The sequence below is a fragment of the Chelonus insularis genome, unplaced genomic scaffold, assembly GCF_013357705.1.
Source record: "Chelonus insularis isolate UGA/USDA-ARS -01 unplaced genomic scaffold, ASM1335770v1 contig_67_pilon, whole genome shotgun sequence".
Classification (NCBI taxonomy): domain Eukaryota; kingdom Metazoa; phylum Arthropoda; class Insecta; order Hymenoptera; family Braconidae; genus Chelonus; species Chelonus insularis.
Genome location: NW_023276701.1, coordinates 501,265 through 518,972, shown reverse-complemented (window position 1 = coordinate 518,972; position 17,708 = coordinate 501,265). Strand labels below are relative to the sequence as shown.

At 29.2% G+C, this 17,708-nt stretch overlaps 4 protein-coding genes across 5 annotated transcripts; 3 read left to right on the top strand and 1 right to left on the bottom strand.

Moving 5' to 3' along the window:
• The first annotated feature begins 2,001 nt into the window (after positions 1 to 2,001).
• On the top strand, positions 2,002 to 3,971 carry LOC118070783 (kelch domain-containing protein 4). The gene is made up of 2 exons (XM_035089595.1): positions 2,002 to 2,355; positions 2,443 to 3,971. The coding sequence occupies exons 1-2, from the start codon at positions 2,242 to 2,244 to the stop codon at positions 3,853 to 3,855; spliced, it is 1,527 nt and encodes a 508-aa protein (XP_034945486.1). The 5' UTR covers positions 2,002 to 2,241; the 3' UTR covers positions 3,856 to 3,971.
• A 3-nt stretch (positions 3,972 to 3,974) lies between these two features.
• LOC118070779 (uncharacterized) lies at positions 3,975 to 9,076 on the bottom strand. Its single transcript, XM_035089591.1, has 3 exons — positions 5,202 to 9,076; positions 4,796 to 4,967; positions 3,975 to 4,717 (listed from the first exon to the last, which is right to left on the bottom strand). Exons 1-3 carry the CDS (start codon positions 8,595 to 8,597, stop codon positions 4,494 to 4,496), a joined length of 3,792 nt encoding a protein of 1,263 aa, XP_034945482.1. The 5' UTR covers positions 8,598 to 9,076; the 3' UTR covers positions 3,975 to 4,493.
• A 929-nt stretch (positions 9,077 to 10,005) lies between these two features.
• On the top strand, positions 10,006 to 13,206 carry LOC118070782 (uncharacterized). 2 transcript variants are annotated; one of them, XR_004690804.1, is made up of 8 exons: positions 10,008 to 10,216; positions 10,295 to 10,522; positions 10,604 to 10,771; positions 10,848 to 11,078; positions 11,300 to 11,427; positions 11,577 to 11,778; positions 12,046 to 12,146; positions 12,319 to 12,460. XR_004690804.1 is itself a non-coding variant. In XM_035089593.1 (7 exons), the coding sequence occupies exons 1-7, from the start codon at positions 10,109 to 10,111 to the stop codon at positions 13,081 to 13,083; spliced, it is 1,830 nt and encodes a 609-aa protein (XP_034945484.1). In that variant the 5' UTR covers positions 10,006 to 10,108; the 3' UTR covers positions 13,084 to 13,206. The 2 variants fall into 2 exon arrangements, 1 of the variants encoding a protein (XP_034945484.1); XM_035089593.1 differs by lacking the exon at positions 12,046 to 12,146 and having other exon boundaries at positions 10,006 to 10,216; positions 12,319 to 13,206.
• A 998-nt stretch (positions 13,207 to 14,204) lies between these two features.
• LOC118070781 (hook microtubule tethering protein) lies at positions 14,205 to 17,485 on the top strand. Its single transcript, XM_035089592.1, has one exon. It carries the CDS (start codon positions 14,924 to 14,926, stop codon positions 17,015 to 17,017), a length of 2,094 nt encoding a protein of 697 aa, XP_034945483.1. The 5' UTR covers positions 14,205 to 14,923; the 3' UTR covers positions 17,018 to 17,485.
• Positions 17,486 to 17,708: the final 223 nt, after the last annotated feature.

Genomic DNA, 17,708 nt, shown 5'->3' with positions numbered 1-17,708 from the left:
TGTATCAAATGCCTTTCTGTAATCCACCCAGGCCATTGACAAGTTGCGCTTGTAGTAGTATGCGCCCATTGTGACGCATCGGTCTACTAGCAAGTTCTCCTTGCAACCTGTCAAGCCACGCTTGCTGCCACGTTGTTCGTTTATCTGTCTCCATACAGGTTCTATTGCAGTCAAAATCCTCTCGTTCAAAATCTTTGTAAACAATTTGTAGAGAGTATTTAGACATGCAATAGGCCTGTAGTTTTTGGGGTTGGACAGATCACCACTTTTGGGGATCAGCACAGTACGCCCTTCAACGAGCCATCCAGGAATGGGTGTATCTCCTCCAAGATATTCTGAGAAGATACGAGCCAGATGCTGGTGGGATGAGGTCAATTTCTTCCACCAGAAGGTGGGGATTGCATCTGGCCCAGGGGCAGCCCAGTTCTTTGTGCCCCTTAGAGCATTCCTGATTTCATCCATGCTGACTCGTTGAAACTCTTCAGGAATTCGTGATAGATGTTCGTCACAGAATTCTCTGAAAAGTTGAAGGGCTGGAGTGTCTACATCTAGCGCACTAGCGCGACCATATATTTCGGTCCAGTAGGTTTCAACTCTTTCTGCACTCGGGGGCTCATAAGTGACAGGGGCTTGCGGCTTAAGGAAGCGCGAAGGGTCAGATTGGAACAATCTGTTGTCCCTTCGTCGCTTGTACCGCTTTGCTAATGACTTTTTAATGGCCATTAGCGATCTTATTTTGCCTGTGTACCTTTCCTTTAGGATCAGTAACACGGCCGTATTCACAGTGTGATGTTCACGTCTGATACTCGCCACGATACGCCGAATTCTTGGCGTATAAGGCCTGTGAGTATTTAAGTGATCCATCACACTCTGAATACGAGATGCACCCTGTCGAGCCTTCTTGATCTTAATTGCAATCTGTTCGATGCGTCTTTTCAGGCTTAACTCAGGATTGACAGGTGTTCGTCTGCCCTGAGTAAACCCTCGAGCCACATCATAGACTGCATTGTTGAGTGCAAAAAGATCTACACTATCTGGTACCCGATGGTCGAGATCTTGATTAGCGCTAGCTAGGTGTTCTGCAGAGAGCGTAATTTTCCGGAGAAAACTACCCTCTCTGCTGGTGAAGTCCTGTTGATTGGTGCCCTCAGGGGGAGGAGATGGGGGTTCTGCAGTGAGAGAAGGGTGGCTCAATATCTCGAGCTGCTGCCCAGTGTAAGTGTAGCAGCTTCACGTATTTAAAAGTACAACAGTAATTGTTGTAATTATTATAAGATTACTTTTCATCTATTTATTAATTACTGAATATTTAATCATTAAATTACTTCATCAGTAATGGTCACTAATTTAAATTGACCAATACCAATGGGTATAACAGTAACGTTTTATTATTAATATGATTATTTATATTTTGAAATTTTTAAATTTAATAAGAAAAAAATTTTAGCATGAGTACTTCGTATACTTAATTTAAGTATATAATATATTTGCAGTGAAGAATTGACATACTTGAATCAAGTAACAAGTATTTTCTTATTAATAAAAAAGGATTCATAATGTGAGAACATGGTTTTTGAAGTGTAAAACAGTATTATACTTAGCATAAGTACGCTTTATACGGGATCTCCGTATAAAATACACTTGTGGTAAGTAAGGAAGATCCTCAGTGTAAGAAAACTATATTATCAACTGAAGTAAACTTTGTAATCTTCTTTTATTATCTACCTACTTGAGATAAGCAAAATATTTACAAAAATGCAGTAATCGCTATTCTTGGTATAAATTAATATTATATTAGGATTGAGTGATGAAAAATTTGAAATCAAGTTAATGTTATTATGATTGTACAGTACACTTTAAACTTCATTTTGATATAAAATGTACTTGCATCAAAAAATAATTATACTCAAATTGAGTATATTTTGTGTTTGCCGCTAGTATACTTTCTAGCTATCACATTTTTTCTGTCAGTGTATATATATATAGTCGGACTGAGAAGAGTGTTCCTCAGATGCTCTTCATGTGTTCTTGTACGCTTGCGCAGTAGTAAAAAACATGGTAGAAGGGGTAGAAAATCAGTGGTGGGGAGCCCGAAAGCATTGAAGCAACTGAGGAACTCTTTTCTCAGTTCGACTGTATATATATATATATGTGATTCTCTCAGTGCAGTTAACCTAACCATAATTAGTGGTTATCTGATTTTTTAAATTAAAAGTAATTTTTTAAATTATAAAATCGAAAATGGGGAAAAAACATAGCGATAAAAAAAAAGTAAATGGTAAAATTAAAACAGCATTGAAAACTGAAAAGAATTTGAATGCGAAACAAAAAAAAAAACTACAAGCTATGGGAGAGGTTAGAATTAGAAAATTAAACGTACAAATTTCATTTTAAAGAACATTATAATGATTAAAATAATGGGAATATTATTATTTCTTTCAGGAAGATATCGAAAAAGTTATTGCTGAAATTGAAAAAGAAGAAGCTCAAAGACAAAAAGTAATTGAAGCGGCTGTAGATCAGCCATCTAGAAGAGTTAACTTCACTTTAACACCACATCCTTTTAAAAATGAACTTATTATGTATGGCGGAGAATTTTATGACGGTCAAAATACAACAGTGTACGGAGATCTTTTTTTTTATAATCTGTCAAAACAATCATGGACAGTAATCAAGGCACCTGGTGCACCACCTCCAAGATGTGGCCATCAAGCACTTACTATTCCTAATAATAAAGGAGAGATGTGGATGTTTGGTGGTGAATTTTCTAGCCCATCTGAATCACAATTTTATCACTTTAGAGATTTGTGGGTGTATCGTATAACAGAAAAAAAATGGGAGAAAATTGTAGCATCTGGTGGTCCTAGTCCAAGAAGTGGTCATAGAATGGTATATATGAAAAAACAATTATTTATTTTTAGTGGATTTCATGATAATCTTAGAGAATATAAATACTTTAATGATTTATACAAATTTGATTTAACATCATATCAATGGAATAAGATTGAAATTTACGGAAATATACCATCACCAAGATCAGGGTGCATATTTCTCCCAACGCCCGATAATAAACTTCTTGTTTACGGAGGATATTGTAAAGAAAAAATTAAAAAAAATGTAGACAAAGGTCATATTCATTCAGATATGTTCATTTTAAGTCCAGATAAACGAGATGAAACAAATAAAAAATGGAAATCTGCTTTTGTTAAACAAAGTGGAACAAAATTTTCTCCGAGATGTAGCTCAACGGCAGTTTTGATACAACCAAACATAGCTTATATTTTTGGAGGTGTTTATGATAATGAAGATGAAGAAGAACTACGAGGAGTTTTTTTTAATGATCTTCTCGTATTGGATATTGAAAAATATTACTGGAGTATTGTTAAGATTTCTAATAAAAATGATAAATCACAAACAATACAAAAATTAATTGGTGATGATGATGATGATAATAATATTAATATGCGGTGTTCTACGCGAGAAGACAAATCTACACCAGTAGTAACAGTAATAAATGATGGAATATTTACTATGACTATTGGTTCAGCTACGGAAACTTCTGCTATAGTACAAAAAAATCAAACAAACACAGTTATTTTTTCTCCGTCTCCTCGAATAAATACAGGACTTGTTGTAAAAGATAATGCGCTTTACTTATATGGTGGACTTTACGAAGATGGAGACTGTCAATATACTTTAAATGATTTTTATAGTTTAGATTTACACAAATTAAATGAATGGCATACAATAATCAAAAATGATATTTCGTCTCATGTTTGGTTAGATTCAGAAAGTTCTACATCCGAAAGTTATAATGATGATAGTTATAGTGATGATAGTGATGATAATTTGTGAATTAAATATGCAATTTATAATAATATTTCTTTATAATTTCATTACTTTGAATGTTTAAAAAAATCAATAATTTTACATTTTTTATTTACACAATAAATAAAAAAAATTGTATCAATTATTATGTACAAATTATTATTTCAATGAGCTTCGTCCATTGCAATCCCAATCAATTTAAACCTAAATATGTAAATAATGAAGAATAGCATTGTTGATGAAATGTGAAAATCGGCTATTTTTCATTTCAGTTTTTTCATATGATACGCAAAACGATTCGACCGATTTGGCTTAAAATCTAATCAGGTCTTAGTTACATATTATTTTTTTTTTATCAAGAAACACGAGACGAAAATTGAATCCGGACATACATGCATACATACGTACATATGCACACATGAGTACCCTTTCATATATCATACCATTATATTTAATTGAATATTTTAAAAAATTCTGAGATATTTGTTTAAATACTTTATGTGACACTGATACAATACACATTCATTCACATGAAATTATGTGATTATTACAAACGATAAGAAAGTGTTAAAAATTAACATATATAGTAAACACGGATAGCAATATTTTTCTTATTAAATTATTGTTAAATAATGAACTTTTAATAGTAATATACATGAATATTTCTATAAATTAGATATGATACTAATGCTTTGTGATAAGGTCACTTGTCCTTGCAAAACTTTTTGTTGTAGTTTTTTACAGAATATTTTTGCCATTAAATAATTATGTCGCAATTGATCTGATTTTTCTTGTTGTTTACGTTTATTCCTTTTTTCGTTTGATAGTAAATATCTTGATCTGAATCTCGTTGTTGTTTCATCTTTATTTGTTTTCTTATTCAGTTTCTCTACAACAATAGATGTATCATTAAAAGTTCATTGTATATTTTACATTAAAAAAACTAAGTATATTTAATTCACCTTACCTGAGCGTTTTAATATTTTTGATTCAGTTAATAGATTTGATGGTGAAGCTAATGCTAACAGTTGCATAATTTTTTCTCTCTTCATTTGTCGCAAATGAGATATTTCCATCATGCATCGTTTTCTCATTTCAACATTGTCTACAAAATTTGGTTTATTTTTGTTCAAATAATCCTGTAAATATTATTAAAAAAATATTATAAGTAATCAGAATAGGATAAAGTATAGTGGAGATGAATTGTTATTAATAATATTCAATAATTATTAGGAATATCTAATTGTTATTCAAATAATATGTAATGATGTCAAATAAAGAAAATACAAAATACAAAAATACATTATAATAACTTTTATATCTATTGGCATGCTAACAATATGATAGAATCTTTAATTGATCATTATAATTACCTTTAATTTTATTGATTCATAATTACGTTTATTTTCATTTTTAGATTCAAAGCATAATTCGTAAGCAATAGATTTCCTGTATGAATAAGTACATTGACATTTTTGATTGCTAGTATCAGTATATATTATTCCACATTTTTGACATCGTGCACCACTCTGACAAGTTTGAAATTTATTTCCACTTTTCTTTTTTCCAATTATTTCTGATTTTCTCCCTGTTATATTATCTTCAATTTGATTATGTTTACTCTTATTTATAAATTTTTCATTCTGAATATCACAGTTACATAATATTTTAGGCATATTTGATATTGTTACTTTATCTTCATTTCGATTAAATTTAAAAGGTTTTTTCTTAATTTGATGACATAAACAGCCATAACAATGGTTTTTTGAATCATGAAATATTTCTTGATCTTCATCAGCGGTAATCGGTGATTCAGATTTACATTTATCATTTAATATATTTTTGGTTTCTTTTTTCGAATTTATAGGAACTTGAGTTATAATTGGTATTTGATCATTCATATCTTCATTTATAAGAAGATTATTCTCAACGGTTTGTGTACCAATATCTTGAAAAGGAAAATACAAAACATGCGATTGATAATTTCTATTTCTTTTTTTTTTAGGTTGATTTGATGTTTTAAAAAATATACTCTGCTGGGAATCCGATTGATTTGTTTGAGAATGTGTATTAAATTCATCAACTATATTCAAATTTTTATCATCGAAAAATGGTACATCATCATCATGTACAACTGTCTGAGTATAATTATTTTTTGTCTTTTTTGGTGATGTATTTTTTGTCATATTTACTTTTGCAAGGTTTCCATGAGAAGACCATTGACCTTTAAATATTTCATCTTTTGAAACAGCACTACAATGTTTTTCTTTTTTAGTTTCATGTTTTTGTACGTTAGTTGGTTCTTCGAGTAATTTTTTTAAATTTAAAAGATGATTAATTTCATTATTAATCCATAAGAGCTGATTTTTCTTTTCTATTTCAACATAATTAATAAGTTGTGATATCGTTCCAAATTGAGCTTTTTTTTCATATTTAAAACGTCTTTCAGAAATAGTAGCTGGTAATCTCCAATCAACATTGTTATGGCCGGTAGCACTTTGAATTTTATTCTTATTATTTGATGATTGTGAAGTAGTAGAAGTTGGAGTATAAGGAGTTGTATCAGCAGAAGTAATAATAGTAACAGTAGTAGAAGTAGAAGTAGCTGTTGTGACAGTATTTGAACTACTAATGTTATTTGTAGCAGAAGGTACAGTTATAAAACTTGGGGTTAAAAATGTATTAGTTTTCGTTGATAATTTTGGAGATACTAGTCCTTTTCTTGTTACTTTAGAATATAATGTTTTATTAAGATTTTTTTCTTTAAACTGTATATTTTGTGATTGGGGAAGAAAACATTCAGAACTAATACTTTTATCAGTATCTACGATTGTGTGATCTTCTATTTTATACTTATGATAATGCCGGGGGTGATTGTATTTATCATTACTTCTTAATCCTAATCGTGCTTTTCTCCCGTCTTGCATACCATCTGTTTTGTCTGTAGTTCTTTCTTCAAAAGCATCACTATCTTCACTGCTAGCAAAATTTATCACTTCCGAAAAATTTGTACTCTGATTGGTGGTTGTTTTATTATATAAAAAATCTTGTCTATTAAGTTTCCAATTTTCAAAGGATTCTTCAGTGCTGTCCTGATTTTGTTTTTTTGCTAAAGCTTGTATTATTTCAGTACAATAAATTTTATTTCTAGCATTGTCAGGATTCCATGGTACATTTTCGTCTAAATTATGCTCAATTTTGTCATCACTATATCTTGCTGTTACAAGCCTCTTTATAACATGATGAATGAGTCTTTTTTTAACCTGTTTATCATATTTATCTGTATTAATGAGACTTTTAAGGATATTCAAACTCCTCTCTAGATCACGTAATAAACTATTGGAATCTTCCCAAAGTTTTTCATCAAGACTCGAACTTGTATTAGGTATTGTTGAATGAGATCTTTCTGTATTAACATATCTATGGCTGGTATTCTTTTCATAAGGCAAATTTTGATAAATATAACCTGGAAAATATTCAAAACTATTAGAGGCTCGACCACCATCTATTTCTTCTCGACTTTCTGAAGGTAAACTTTCATTACTTTCAACTCCGTTAATTTTACCTTCTAAATTTTCATAATTTGATTCTTGATCTAATAATGACTGAGAGGCCTTTGTTTTCGCTATAGCTGTTTTATTTACAACATTTTTTACTTGATTGTCTTCATTTGAAAATTCTTTAAAACATTCACTATTTTTTATTTTTATTGGATTTGTATCCATAGTAGAGGATGCTTGAGTTGCTTTTGATTTTTGTGTTTTTTTATTTACTTCATTTAAATTCGTTTGAATATTTTTATCACACACAGATGGTTTGTTAATAATAGTAGTAATTGATGAAGAAGATAAAAAGTTTAATGGTATCAGTGAGCTTTTACAATTATCACTAATTGTTTCTCTCAAATTTAATTCACTTTGACTTTTCTTTAAAGAGACAGATGCCAATGGCATTAATAATTCATGCATTGAAGCATTTCGTTTCAGTGTGCTATTTGATTTTTTTAATGTTTCAGAATCAACGACACTTTGATTTTCATCAAACAGAATTGAAATCGGTATTAATTTATGCTTTTTTTTTCTAGTACATAATTTATTATGCAATTTATTCGTTTTATTGCATACAAAAGAAGGTCTAGATAAATTTTTATCATTGTCACTTTTGACTGAAATTGTTGCATTAGATAAAATTACTTTTAGATCTTTTTTTAATTCTAAACCATCATCAAATATTTTTGTTGAATGAGCATTAGGTTTTAAAGATTGATTAGCAAACTTAAATAATGAATCATTTAGTGTCGAATTTTGGATAAATGAATTTGGACTTGTAGTAGTAGTTCCTTCAGGATCTAATCGTGATAACTTGGTATTTGAATTCCTAATCGGTAATTCCGATTCAGTTAAATGAAATATGCCATGAGGTTTATCTCTAGTCGAAACTAAAGTATTGTGATAACCAACATCAGCTAAACTATCCCATTCTAAAGGTTTATTTTGGGATGCAACACTAGAAGTTGGAGAAATTATTTTTATGTCTCGATCACTCAACTCTGTCATGAGACAAACAGGTTCAATTACTTTACCGTTATCATTTTTTTCATCTTTAAATTCATATTGAGAATTTAGTTCATTAGAGGATTTTGAAGATAACTCAGCATTTGGTACCATTTGTTCATTCCAAGTAATGATTTTTTTAGTATTTGATTGAGATGACCATCCAATTAAGGGTGGTCTTAATAAGTTTTGTTCTTCACGTGAAGTATTCTCCATATTTATAATATCTTTAAGTACACCAATTATTTATTGATTCTTCCAAAGTTTTGAACTTATCTTTTTTGAATCTTCCCCGCCGTACTCACATTTTTTAAAATCAGAATTTGAAAATGAACTGTATATATTTGGAACTATGAGAATATTGATAATTATGTTTATTTACTTGTTATATGATAATGACTCTTGCAGATTTGCTTTAGCTGTTTTGATAACTCTCAATGACACGTTAACGAATATATCAATGATATGGTTAGTGATAATAAAGTCTCTTTATTTGGCAAAGACCATCGATTATCTGTTATATTATATAAAAACTAATTATTGATATTTTCAGTAGATAGATTTATATCTATTAATTTATGGTTAAAATTTGATTCCATGAGCATTGTTGTTTAATGATCAGAACACATTTTTATAATTTTCGATAAATTATAATTATCTCAATTATACAATAATATAACACATTTATAAATACATAAAATAAACACTATTGAATAATATATTTTGATTAATTAATTAATTAAATACAAAAATATTTCAGTTTATTTACACTTCTGAATAAACACAATATAGCGTTTTGGCTATACGTTACATTTCACATCCTATGATCGAATCTATATACTGTGTTTATGTCTAGTAATGTAAAATGACCGTCAATTTTTAAAACGGTCAGGTTACTAAATTTTTAACCGCTAGTGACTGTCACTTAATGTTGTTTTTAGTGTAAGGTTACACCGGCAGAGGTCGCAAATATGAATAAAATAACGCTTTAATTTGAAAATATGAAACGTTGAAGATTAGAATATCGGTGGATAATTGACAAGTTAAACGATAATTAATCAATAATTAACAAAATTTTGGGAGAAAAAAACTGAATTAAGACTCTGAAAATGAAAAAATTCGATAAAATAATTTTAAGCTTCTACTTAGTTGTTAGTATGACAGTCAGACTGGCTTTGGTCAGCTTTTGATGATAATTTCCATTAAAACGCGGATTAATCCACCAAGCTTTAATAATTTTTCCGTGAAAACTATCAATTTACTAATATAAATTCCCATATCAGATCGTTTATATTTTTTTTTTATATATTATATATCCGGCTTCGCTATACGTACACTCGGCGTCATTAATGCCTGGTCCATCAAAAACTTTGATACCATCCGAGAAATTATCGATGGAGTAGTTTTTTTTTCAAATAGAGATTCAACATCTAAATTAATTTAGAAAGTTCATGATTAAATACTCTTTTAGATAGTCCCTACCATGAAGACTGCAGAACAGGAGTCCAAACTCTGGGGCCTCTCATACGGAAAATTCGTACATAAAATTTTTTAGAGCAAGGGTTCTAAAACCAGCCACCAGTAGCGCTGAATTACGTAGTGTACCGAGTGAATTTAGCAGCATGTAAGACGCGCGAAGTTAGTAAGAAGACGTCATTGAATTTAGCTAACCTTTTGCTAAGTGGAAAATGTTGTGATAAATTGTAAATTTTTTAAATTGTGTAAAAATGACAAAATGTTGTGTTGTGCAAGGATGCAAAAGCGGTCATTCAGATGATGAGCGGAAACGCAAAGCTAAAGGTTTACGGAAAAGAACACTCTTTCAAGTTCCAAAAGTGAGTATCACTCATTGCATTTGGAGTGAGTTTTTTAGATGAAATTTATTTACAATGCTACTTAAAATTAATTTACAGTGTCATATTCGACGTCAACTGTGGGTAAATGCTCTTCAACAAGAACTTAAAGACAGTGATCGTGTCTGTGAACTTCATTTTTTGGATGAATATATCGTAAAGGGCAAATCAGTTTTGATCAATGGGGAGTCTATTTTCATAGAAAATGAAAGGTGGCATTTAACTGATAACGCGATTCCTCTTAGAGAAGAAAAATGTCAAAATCAGCAATCGATGAATTGCAATCAGGTATTTAACCAATCCCTTAACGTAATTTTTTATATATAAGAAGAAAAAAAAATTAATTAATAAATATTTTTATTCTTAAAGTCTACTGAAGAAGAACAATCGTGTTCGCTATCAGAACAACAAATTTTTGATCAACAATTTATTCAAGAAGAGCAAATTCTTCTAGTTGACACTGAAAATTTACAGCCAACAGGACTACTATTGGAGCAGTCTGTTGAGCCATCAGTTTCCCAAATGGAATGCGATGAGGTAAAAGTTTAAGATAACATTGAAAATTATTAAACTGAAAATATTTGAAAATAAAAATAATTGTTTATTTTTGCAGATTATACCAAATGAAGTGTTGCTAGAGCAAACTGCATCATCTTTATCTGCAGTTTCATTAGCTTTACCAAATGAATTGTCACTAGAGCAAGTAGTATCATCGTTTTCGGCAGTTCTACCAGAACGTTGGTGTTACTATGTACAATCATCGGATATGATTTTGATTCATCTCGATGTAGGTAGCTTGTTGGAAAAATTAAGATTACGAGTAACAGCTGATCTTTCTGTTACGGTAAGAATATAAACGCAATTTGTATGTTCAATAAAATAAAATTACAATAAATAATTTAAATAAATAACAAAGAAAAATAAATCATATAAACTAAGAAATAAGTAAATAGACTAAAATTAGATAATTTTAATTAATTACAATAATAAATTAAATTACAATCAAATTTATATAGAACATAATTGAAACAAATTGACTTTAAATATTGTATGTCATTATTCTAGCTTGTAATGCCACATCGATCAGAAATAATTCTCACTGATCGTGTATCATCTATGGAAGAATTGTACGCATCTATGCGTAAAGCAGAATCACTCACAATTTGTTGCGGAACATTATTTGATGAAAATAGGTAAAAATATTTTTAAATACATTTGTTTTATTCTGTTACAATTTTTTTGATATTAATTACAACTGAAAAAATGTATCATAATAGATTTCATCTACATTCACAATTACAAATAATTGATAAGTGTGGTGGATTTCTCATCGTTTTTCCAGATTTGCCACCCAGTGTAGTGGAATCATCACACCGAATGAAAATTATCAGCGTCAGCAATTAAATCCTCGCTGTCGAGCGTGCCGCATACTTCGCCAAAGAATACAAGCAAACATGAGATATAAACGCGATTCGACACTTGCTTTTCGTATTAAACGAAAAAAGGAAATTTACCGACAACGATGTCATCGACTTATTAAGAAGGTATGATGTATTTATTTTTTAAATTGTTGTGTCGGCAACCTGTAGTCGTAACATTTGACGTAATATTAAAATTACTTCATATTTGTTACATATTTCATTTTAATATAATGTATTAAATTCCTAATTTATTAACTTCAATAAAATGCAGATGAACATAATAATTTCATTTCATTTTGAACGTATAATTTGTTACTAACTATTACCACAATTAAATAACTTTAATAGTTTTTTTTTATCATATATTTTATAATATTTCATCATTTTAAGGTTTAGACACCGTAGACTGCTGACCTACCATACTTGACAAAAAACTGATGTACTTCTCACTGAAATATTTAAAAAAAAGTGCAGTCATCTCAGTAATGATGGTCTGTATAAAGTTAAATGAATAATTTAATAATTTCATGATCCATTGTAATAAATGTTAATCGTAATTTGGAAGTATATTTTGAAGATTCGAGCCGCGTATAATAATTTATTGTATTATATTCGAAGTAAACTCTTGGCGTGCTGATTAAAAATATAATTATTATTTTTCAGCAAGAGATATTGCAGCAAAAATTAATGACAGCCAAAAAACGGTGTAGTGAACGTTCTGAAAAAATTTTAAAAGAGCAACTGACGCAATTGCCAGAGTTGCAACAGCTTGCTGTTTGGAGTTGTTTTGAAGCTGCTAAACATAAAAAGGTCAAAGGCCGAAGATACGATTTAGAATGGATCTATGAATGTTTGTCAATCAGGATGAAGGGCAGGAATATTTATAATTTTATTCGGGAACGTAATATTTTACCTCTTCCACACATCGAGACTCTTAATAGATATATTCAAAAAATTAGTTCTTCGGCTTATGGATTTCAACCAGCATTATTTGACTGCATGAAACAAAAAGCACAAGGAATGACACTATCAGAAAGAAGAGGGACTCTTATTATTGATGAAATAAAATTAAGTGAAGCAATAAATTTTGATATCCAAAAAATGGAATTCTCTGGTTTTGTTAATCTCGGACAATACACTTCAGAACGTGAAAAAAATGTTCCAGGGGATCATGCATTAGTTTTTATGTATGTTCCTTTTCGTGGACGATGGTTGCAAGCAGTAGCGGCTTTCATCTCTAAAAATTGTGCTACCAGTGCTGTTCTGCATACATTAATTATTGAGTGTATAATTTCATTAGAAAGTGCTAATTTCTTTGTGGATGTCATTACAAGTGACGGTGCCCAAAGTAATCGTGGAGTGTGGACCAAGTTTGATATTTCAGAGTCCATAATATCTTGTCAGCATCCTTGTGATACAAATAGATAATTATTCATGATATCGGACTTTTCTCATCTAATTAAATGTTTGCGAAACAGTATTAAATTGACTATTAAAATCTCTAAATTAATAACATATTATTTAATATTGTAAAATAAAAAAATTATTGTATACGTGTTATAAGAAATGTATTTTCTCTATAATTTATATAAAATACATTGGATAAAAATTATATTTTGATATTTTCAATGTTATGTTATTCCTAAAAATAATATAACAATCATGGAAAGTGGTACTTATAAGCTAGATAATATAAGTTATTAAAATACCTAATAATTTAACATTAATATAAAATTTGAGTATACTTTAATTATTTTCAATTTCATTCAAACATTGTTCAATTCCTTCAAAAATAGGATTATTAATAATATAATTAATACTCTTGTTATAATAATGTTTAATTTTGTGTTTACTATCAATTTTTTTCTATACAAAAAGTAAATTCAATTTTTTTATATTTTTAATTATGTATTTAAATATACCGGGAATTTCCCCCTCTACCTCGGTAACTTAGCGACCACAGTGCACTCTGCCCGCGAACGTTATTTTTTCAAAATTCCGGCTCAACTTTTATACACAGAGTTTGGACTCCTGTTCTATAGTCTTCATGGTCCCTACAACAATAGACTATCCCCACTAAATCATTTTTGAATGTTATAATTAATTTAAATAATAATAATAATAATAATAATAATAATAATTAAACTTACTTCTTCAGTCATCATGAAACAATCGTGCACATTAATAGTCATGACTATAAATGTTAGTTTAATTATAGTAATTATAAACTTAAGGTTATAATTAAATTATAATTATCATTATTTAAATTTTCTTGTTATTATTTAAATTAAGGTTCAAAAATGTTTTAGTGGGGATAGTCTATTGTTGTAGGGACTATCTAAAAGAGTATTTAATCATGAACTTTTTAAATTAATTTAGATATTGAATCTCTATTTGAAAAAAAAACTACTCCATCGATAATTTCTCGGATGGTATCAAAGTTTTTGATGGACCAGGCATTAATGACGCCGTACGTTATAGGACACCCTGTATGATATTGTAGGATGTAAAATAATTTTCTTTATTATTAGAAAGGTACAAAGGTTTGTTAGAAATAACAATAATCATCAAAAAATTTTATTGTAATGTTTGAACTTTTAAGTGTGTTTGAGTCTTACGCTAAGAATTAAAATTCCAAATTATTTATTGTGACATCGAAAAGTTTTTTATGCAAAAATGACCGTCAAACCAGCTGTCATACAGTACCGGATATTATTATTATATTCAGCTCCCAACTTCGGAGCCACTGGCGCTACGGTACTATTGGAGCACCATTCTGGCCAACAGTACCGGATATAAATGCTGTTCAATTCTTAAAAAATTTTTTAAAGGTTATACAGGTGATTTCCCTATACCGTCCTATAGAAAATCACACAGCATTTATGTCCAGTAGTGTATGTGCATACATGTGTATACATGTATATCGACTATAGTTTGACTATGTAAAACTACATATATATCCAATTTTGACAATATGGGATTATGTTATTCAACTAAACCATTAAAATTTTCGAGACACTTTTTGCTCAGTGAAATTATGTATAAAGACTAAATAAAATCATGATACAAAAACAAAGTTAAAGTGAATATATTGAATGAGAAACATTGCATTGAAGAATATTGATAACAATATTTTTTTCAAGTTATTTCACTATAAGTTTATGATGTTTTTTTATTTACAAAGCATCTAAACGTTCTAAAATTAATTTTAAAAAAAAATTATACTATACTATTTTCTATATAGTATATTAATTACTGTTAAATTAAAATGAGTGACAATCAAATTGATAGTTTTATCAAGTGGTTAAGCACATTTGATTTAAAAGCTCCATATGCAACAATAGAAGCTATTAGTGATGGTGTTGCAATTTCAGAAGTTTTACAACAAATTTCTCCAGAATGGTTCACAGATACTTGGAAATCTAAGATTAAAACGAATGTTGGGTCGAATTGGCGGTTGAGAGTTAGCAATTTAAAAAAAATAGTGGAAGCTGTAATGGAATATTACAGCGAATGTCTGAATCAACCATTAGTTAACTTTATTAAACCTGATGCCTCTAAAATTGGGGAACAGTATGACAGCAATGAACTACGTAAATTGTTACAATTAGTTCTTGGCTGTGCAATAAATTGCAGCAATAAACAACAATATATTACTTCAATTATGCAAATGGAAGAAACAGTACAACAAACGATAATGCAAAATATTCAAGAATTGGAAGGTGATATGCACGGATCTCGTATTAGCCTTGGCGTAAGTTTAAATTTAGATACCACTGACACAAGTTGTGGATCTCATCAAAAGTTAATATCTGATTTACAATTACTAACAGAACAAAAAGAACAATTAGAGCAAAAATGTTATGATCTTAATCAACAACTATTAGTTACTCGTGAAGAAAAAAATTTACTTGTTTCAGAAAATAAAAAATTACAAAAACGTCTTGAAGAATCTGAAAATACTGACGAGTCAATTCCTAGCTTACGATATTCAGGATTACGAAAGCAGATAAAAAGTTTAAAAGAAGAAATTTTCAAAATTGAAACATCAAGAGATGATTATAAACTAAAAGTTGAATTATTAGAAAAAGAATTTTCTGATTTACAACTAAAATATGATGAACTTCAAAAAATAGCTGAAAAAGCTAATGACTTAAAAGATGAAGTAGATGCACTCCGTGAGACAGCAGATAAAGTAACCAAATATGAATTAACAATCGAGTCATATAAAAAAAAAATGGAAGATTTAGTAGATCTCAGACGTCAAGTAAAAATATTGGAAGATAAAAACATTGAATACGCTGAATTAAAAAAAGAATATGAAGAAGAAATTAAGAAAGGTTTGGTAATAAAAAATCACATGGAATTATGTAAACATCAATTACTTGAATGTCATAAAAAATTGGAAGAACAAGTCAGTAATAATGATAAACTTGATTTAGAAATTAAAAAATTACAAATAAAATTAAATTTAGTAGAAAGAGAAAAAGAACGATTAATTGTAGAAAGAGATACTTTGAGAGAGACAAATGATGAATTAAAGTGCTCACAGTTACAGCCTATTGATAACGTGACATCTTTAACTATGCATACTAATTCAACTCCTGAATTGTTAGCAAGAGACATGAAAGACTTATTTCATCTGAAAAATGAAAATAAAGATTTCAAGGTTGAAACACTTAATGATCAAGAGAAATTAACGTCAAGACCATTGTACTCCAATGATTGTGTGTCCCCGTTGTACGGATTTCAAGATAAAATTAAGAAAGAAACTAAAAATTGTGATGACACAGATAATAAAATAGATAAATATAGTGATGATCACAATGATACCAATAATATAGATAATAATATACGCCAGCAACTGTTATTACAGAATAAAGCATTAAAAACATGTCGAATGGAACAAGAGCAATTAATTTTACAATTAGATGAAAAAGAAACTATACTACAAACTCAAAAGCAAAAAATATCAGCTCTTCAAGAGGCACTTTCTCGAAAAGAATCTGAAAATATTGTATTAGAAGAACGATATAAAAAATGCATTGATAAAGCGAAAAATGTTATAAGAAGTTTGGATCCAAAACAAAATAACTCATGTGAAATGATGTTATTAAGAAACCAAATTACAGAAAAACAAAAAACAATCGAACAAATAAAACAGTCGTTACAAGAATATAAGTTATTTCATGAAATGGAAGAAAGGTTAATGATATCAGCTTTTTATAATTTAGGTTTTAATAATCAACGGAAAATAATTGATCAGCGACTTCATCATTTTAATACTGAACAAGGGAATTTTTTATTTCGACAGCGACAAGTTCAATGTGATGTGAGCAATTCACTTTATAAATTTAAATGATATGCTGTAATTATTCATCCTTCTTTTTTAACTATTATGCTTTTAATTTAAATTTAATCTTTATTTTAATTCATTTTATATATGAATAGTCAGGAAAATTCTTTTCTAAAATGAAATGTCAATTTAATTTAATTTATTCATTTATTCAAACAATGTTTTTATTACGTTCTTCATAAAAATTCAATCATTATGAGATAAATTTTTTGTAAATATTGTTTAAAAATTGAAAATATATTACTATTTAACTTTAAATTGATAAAATTTTTGTGTAATAAATCTAATACGAATTACACAAATGATAAAGCAATAATAAAAGTCGTGTACGAAGCATCTAATCTGAGTATTATTGAAATAATAGGAAGCATGTGCTATTTCAACCCATTCTAGAATATCTACTTGCATGATTATTGTTATACTTATTACATTCAAATCTCTGTAATATATGTAATAAACATTAATAATATAACACTTTTGATAAAGTCTTTTCAATATTATTTTTTGTTATTTTAATGATTCTAACGTGAAGTATACAGCCAACTATCGCCCCGAACGACCAGTATTGTCAAACTAAACGAGTTCCTCATATGAGTCGTATTCGGCCATATTCGGTTTTGTTCTGAGCGCCTTCGAGCAGAAACCGAATAGGCTATAAAAGTGGAGTTAACTGAGCGACACAAGCGACCATATTGCT

Bases quoted from the DNA above. Each gene is read 5' to 3' on its own strand.
- LOC118070782 (XM_035089593.1), top strand. From the start codon at position 10,109: ATGACAAAATGTTGTGTTGTGCAAGGATGCAAAAGCGGTCATTCAGAT. The intron at 10,772-10,847 runs GTAAAAGTTTAA...TTATTTTTGCAG, and splicing joins CCCAAATGGAATGCGATGAG to ATTATACCAAATGAAGTGTT. The intron at 11,428-11,576 runs GTAAAAATATTT...TCGTTTTTCCAG, and splicing joins ACATTATTTGATGAAAATAG to ATTTGCCACCCAGTGTAGTG.
- LOC118070783 (XM_035089595.1), top strand. From the start codon at position 2,242: ATGGGGAAAAAACATAGCGATAAAAAAAAAGTAAATGGTAAAATTAAA. The intron at 2,356-2,442 runs GTTAGAATTAGA...TATTTCTTTCAG, and splicing joins AACTACAAGCTATGGGAGAG to GAAGATATCGAAAAAGTTAT.
- LOC118070779 (XM_035089591.1), bottom strand. From the start codon at position 8,597: ATGGAGAATACTTCACGTGAAGAACAAAACTTATTAAGACCACCCTTA. The intron at 4,968-5,201 runs GTAATTATAATG...TAATATTTACAG, and splicing joins ATGAATCAATAAAATTAAAG to GATTATTTGAACAAAAATAA. The intron at 4,718-4,795 runs GTAAGGTGAATT...CTATTGTTGTAG, and splicing joins AAAAATATTAAAACGCTCAG to AGAAACTGAATAAGAAAACA.
- LOC118070781 (XM_035089592.1), top strand. From the start codon at position 14,924: ATGAGTGACAATCAAATTGATAGTTTTATCAAGTGGTTAAGCACATTT.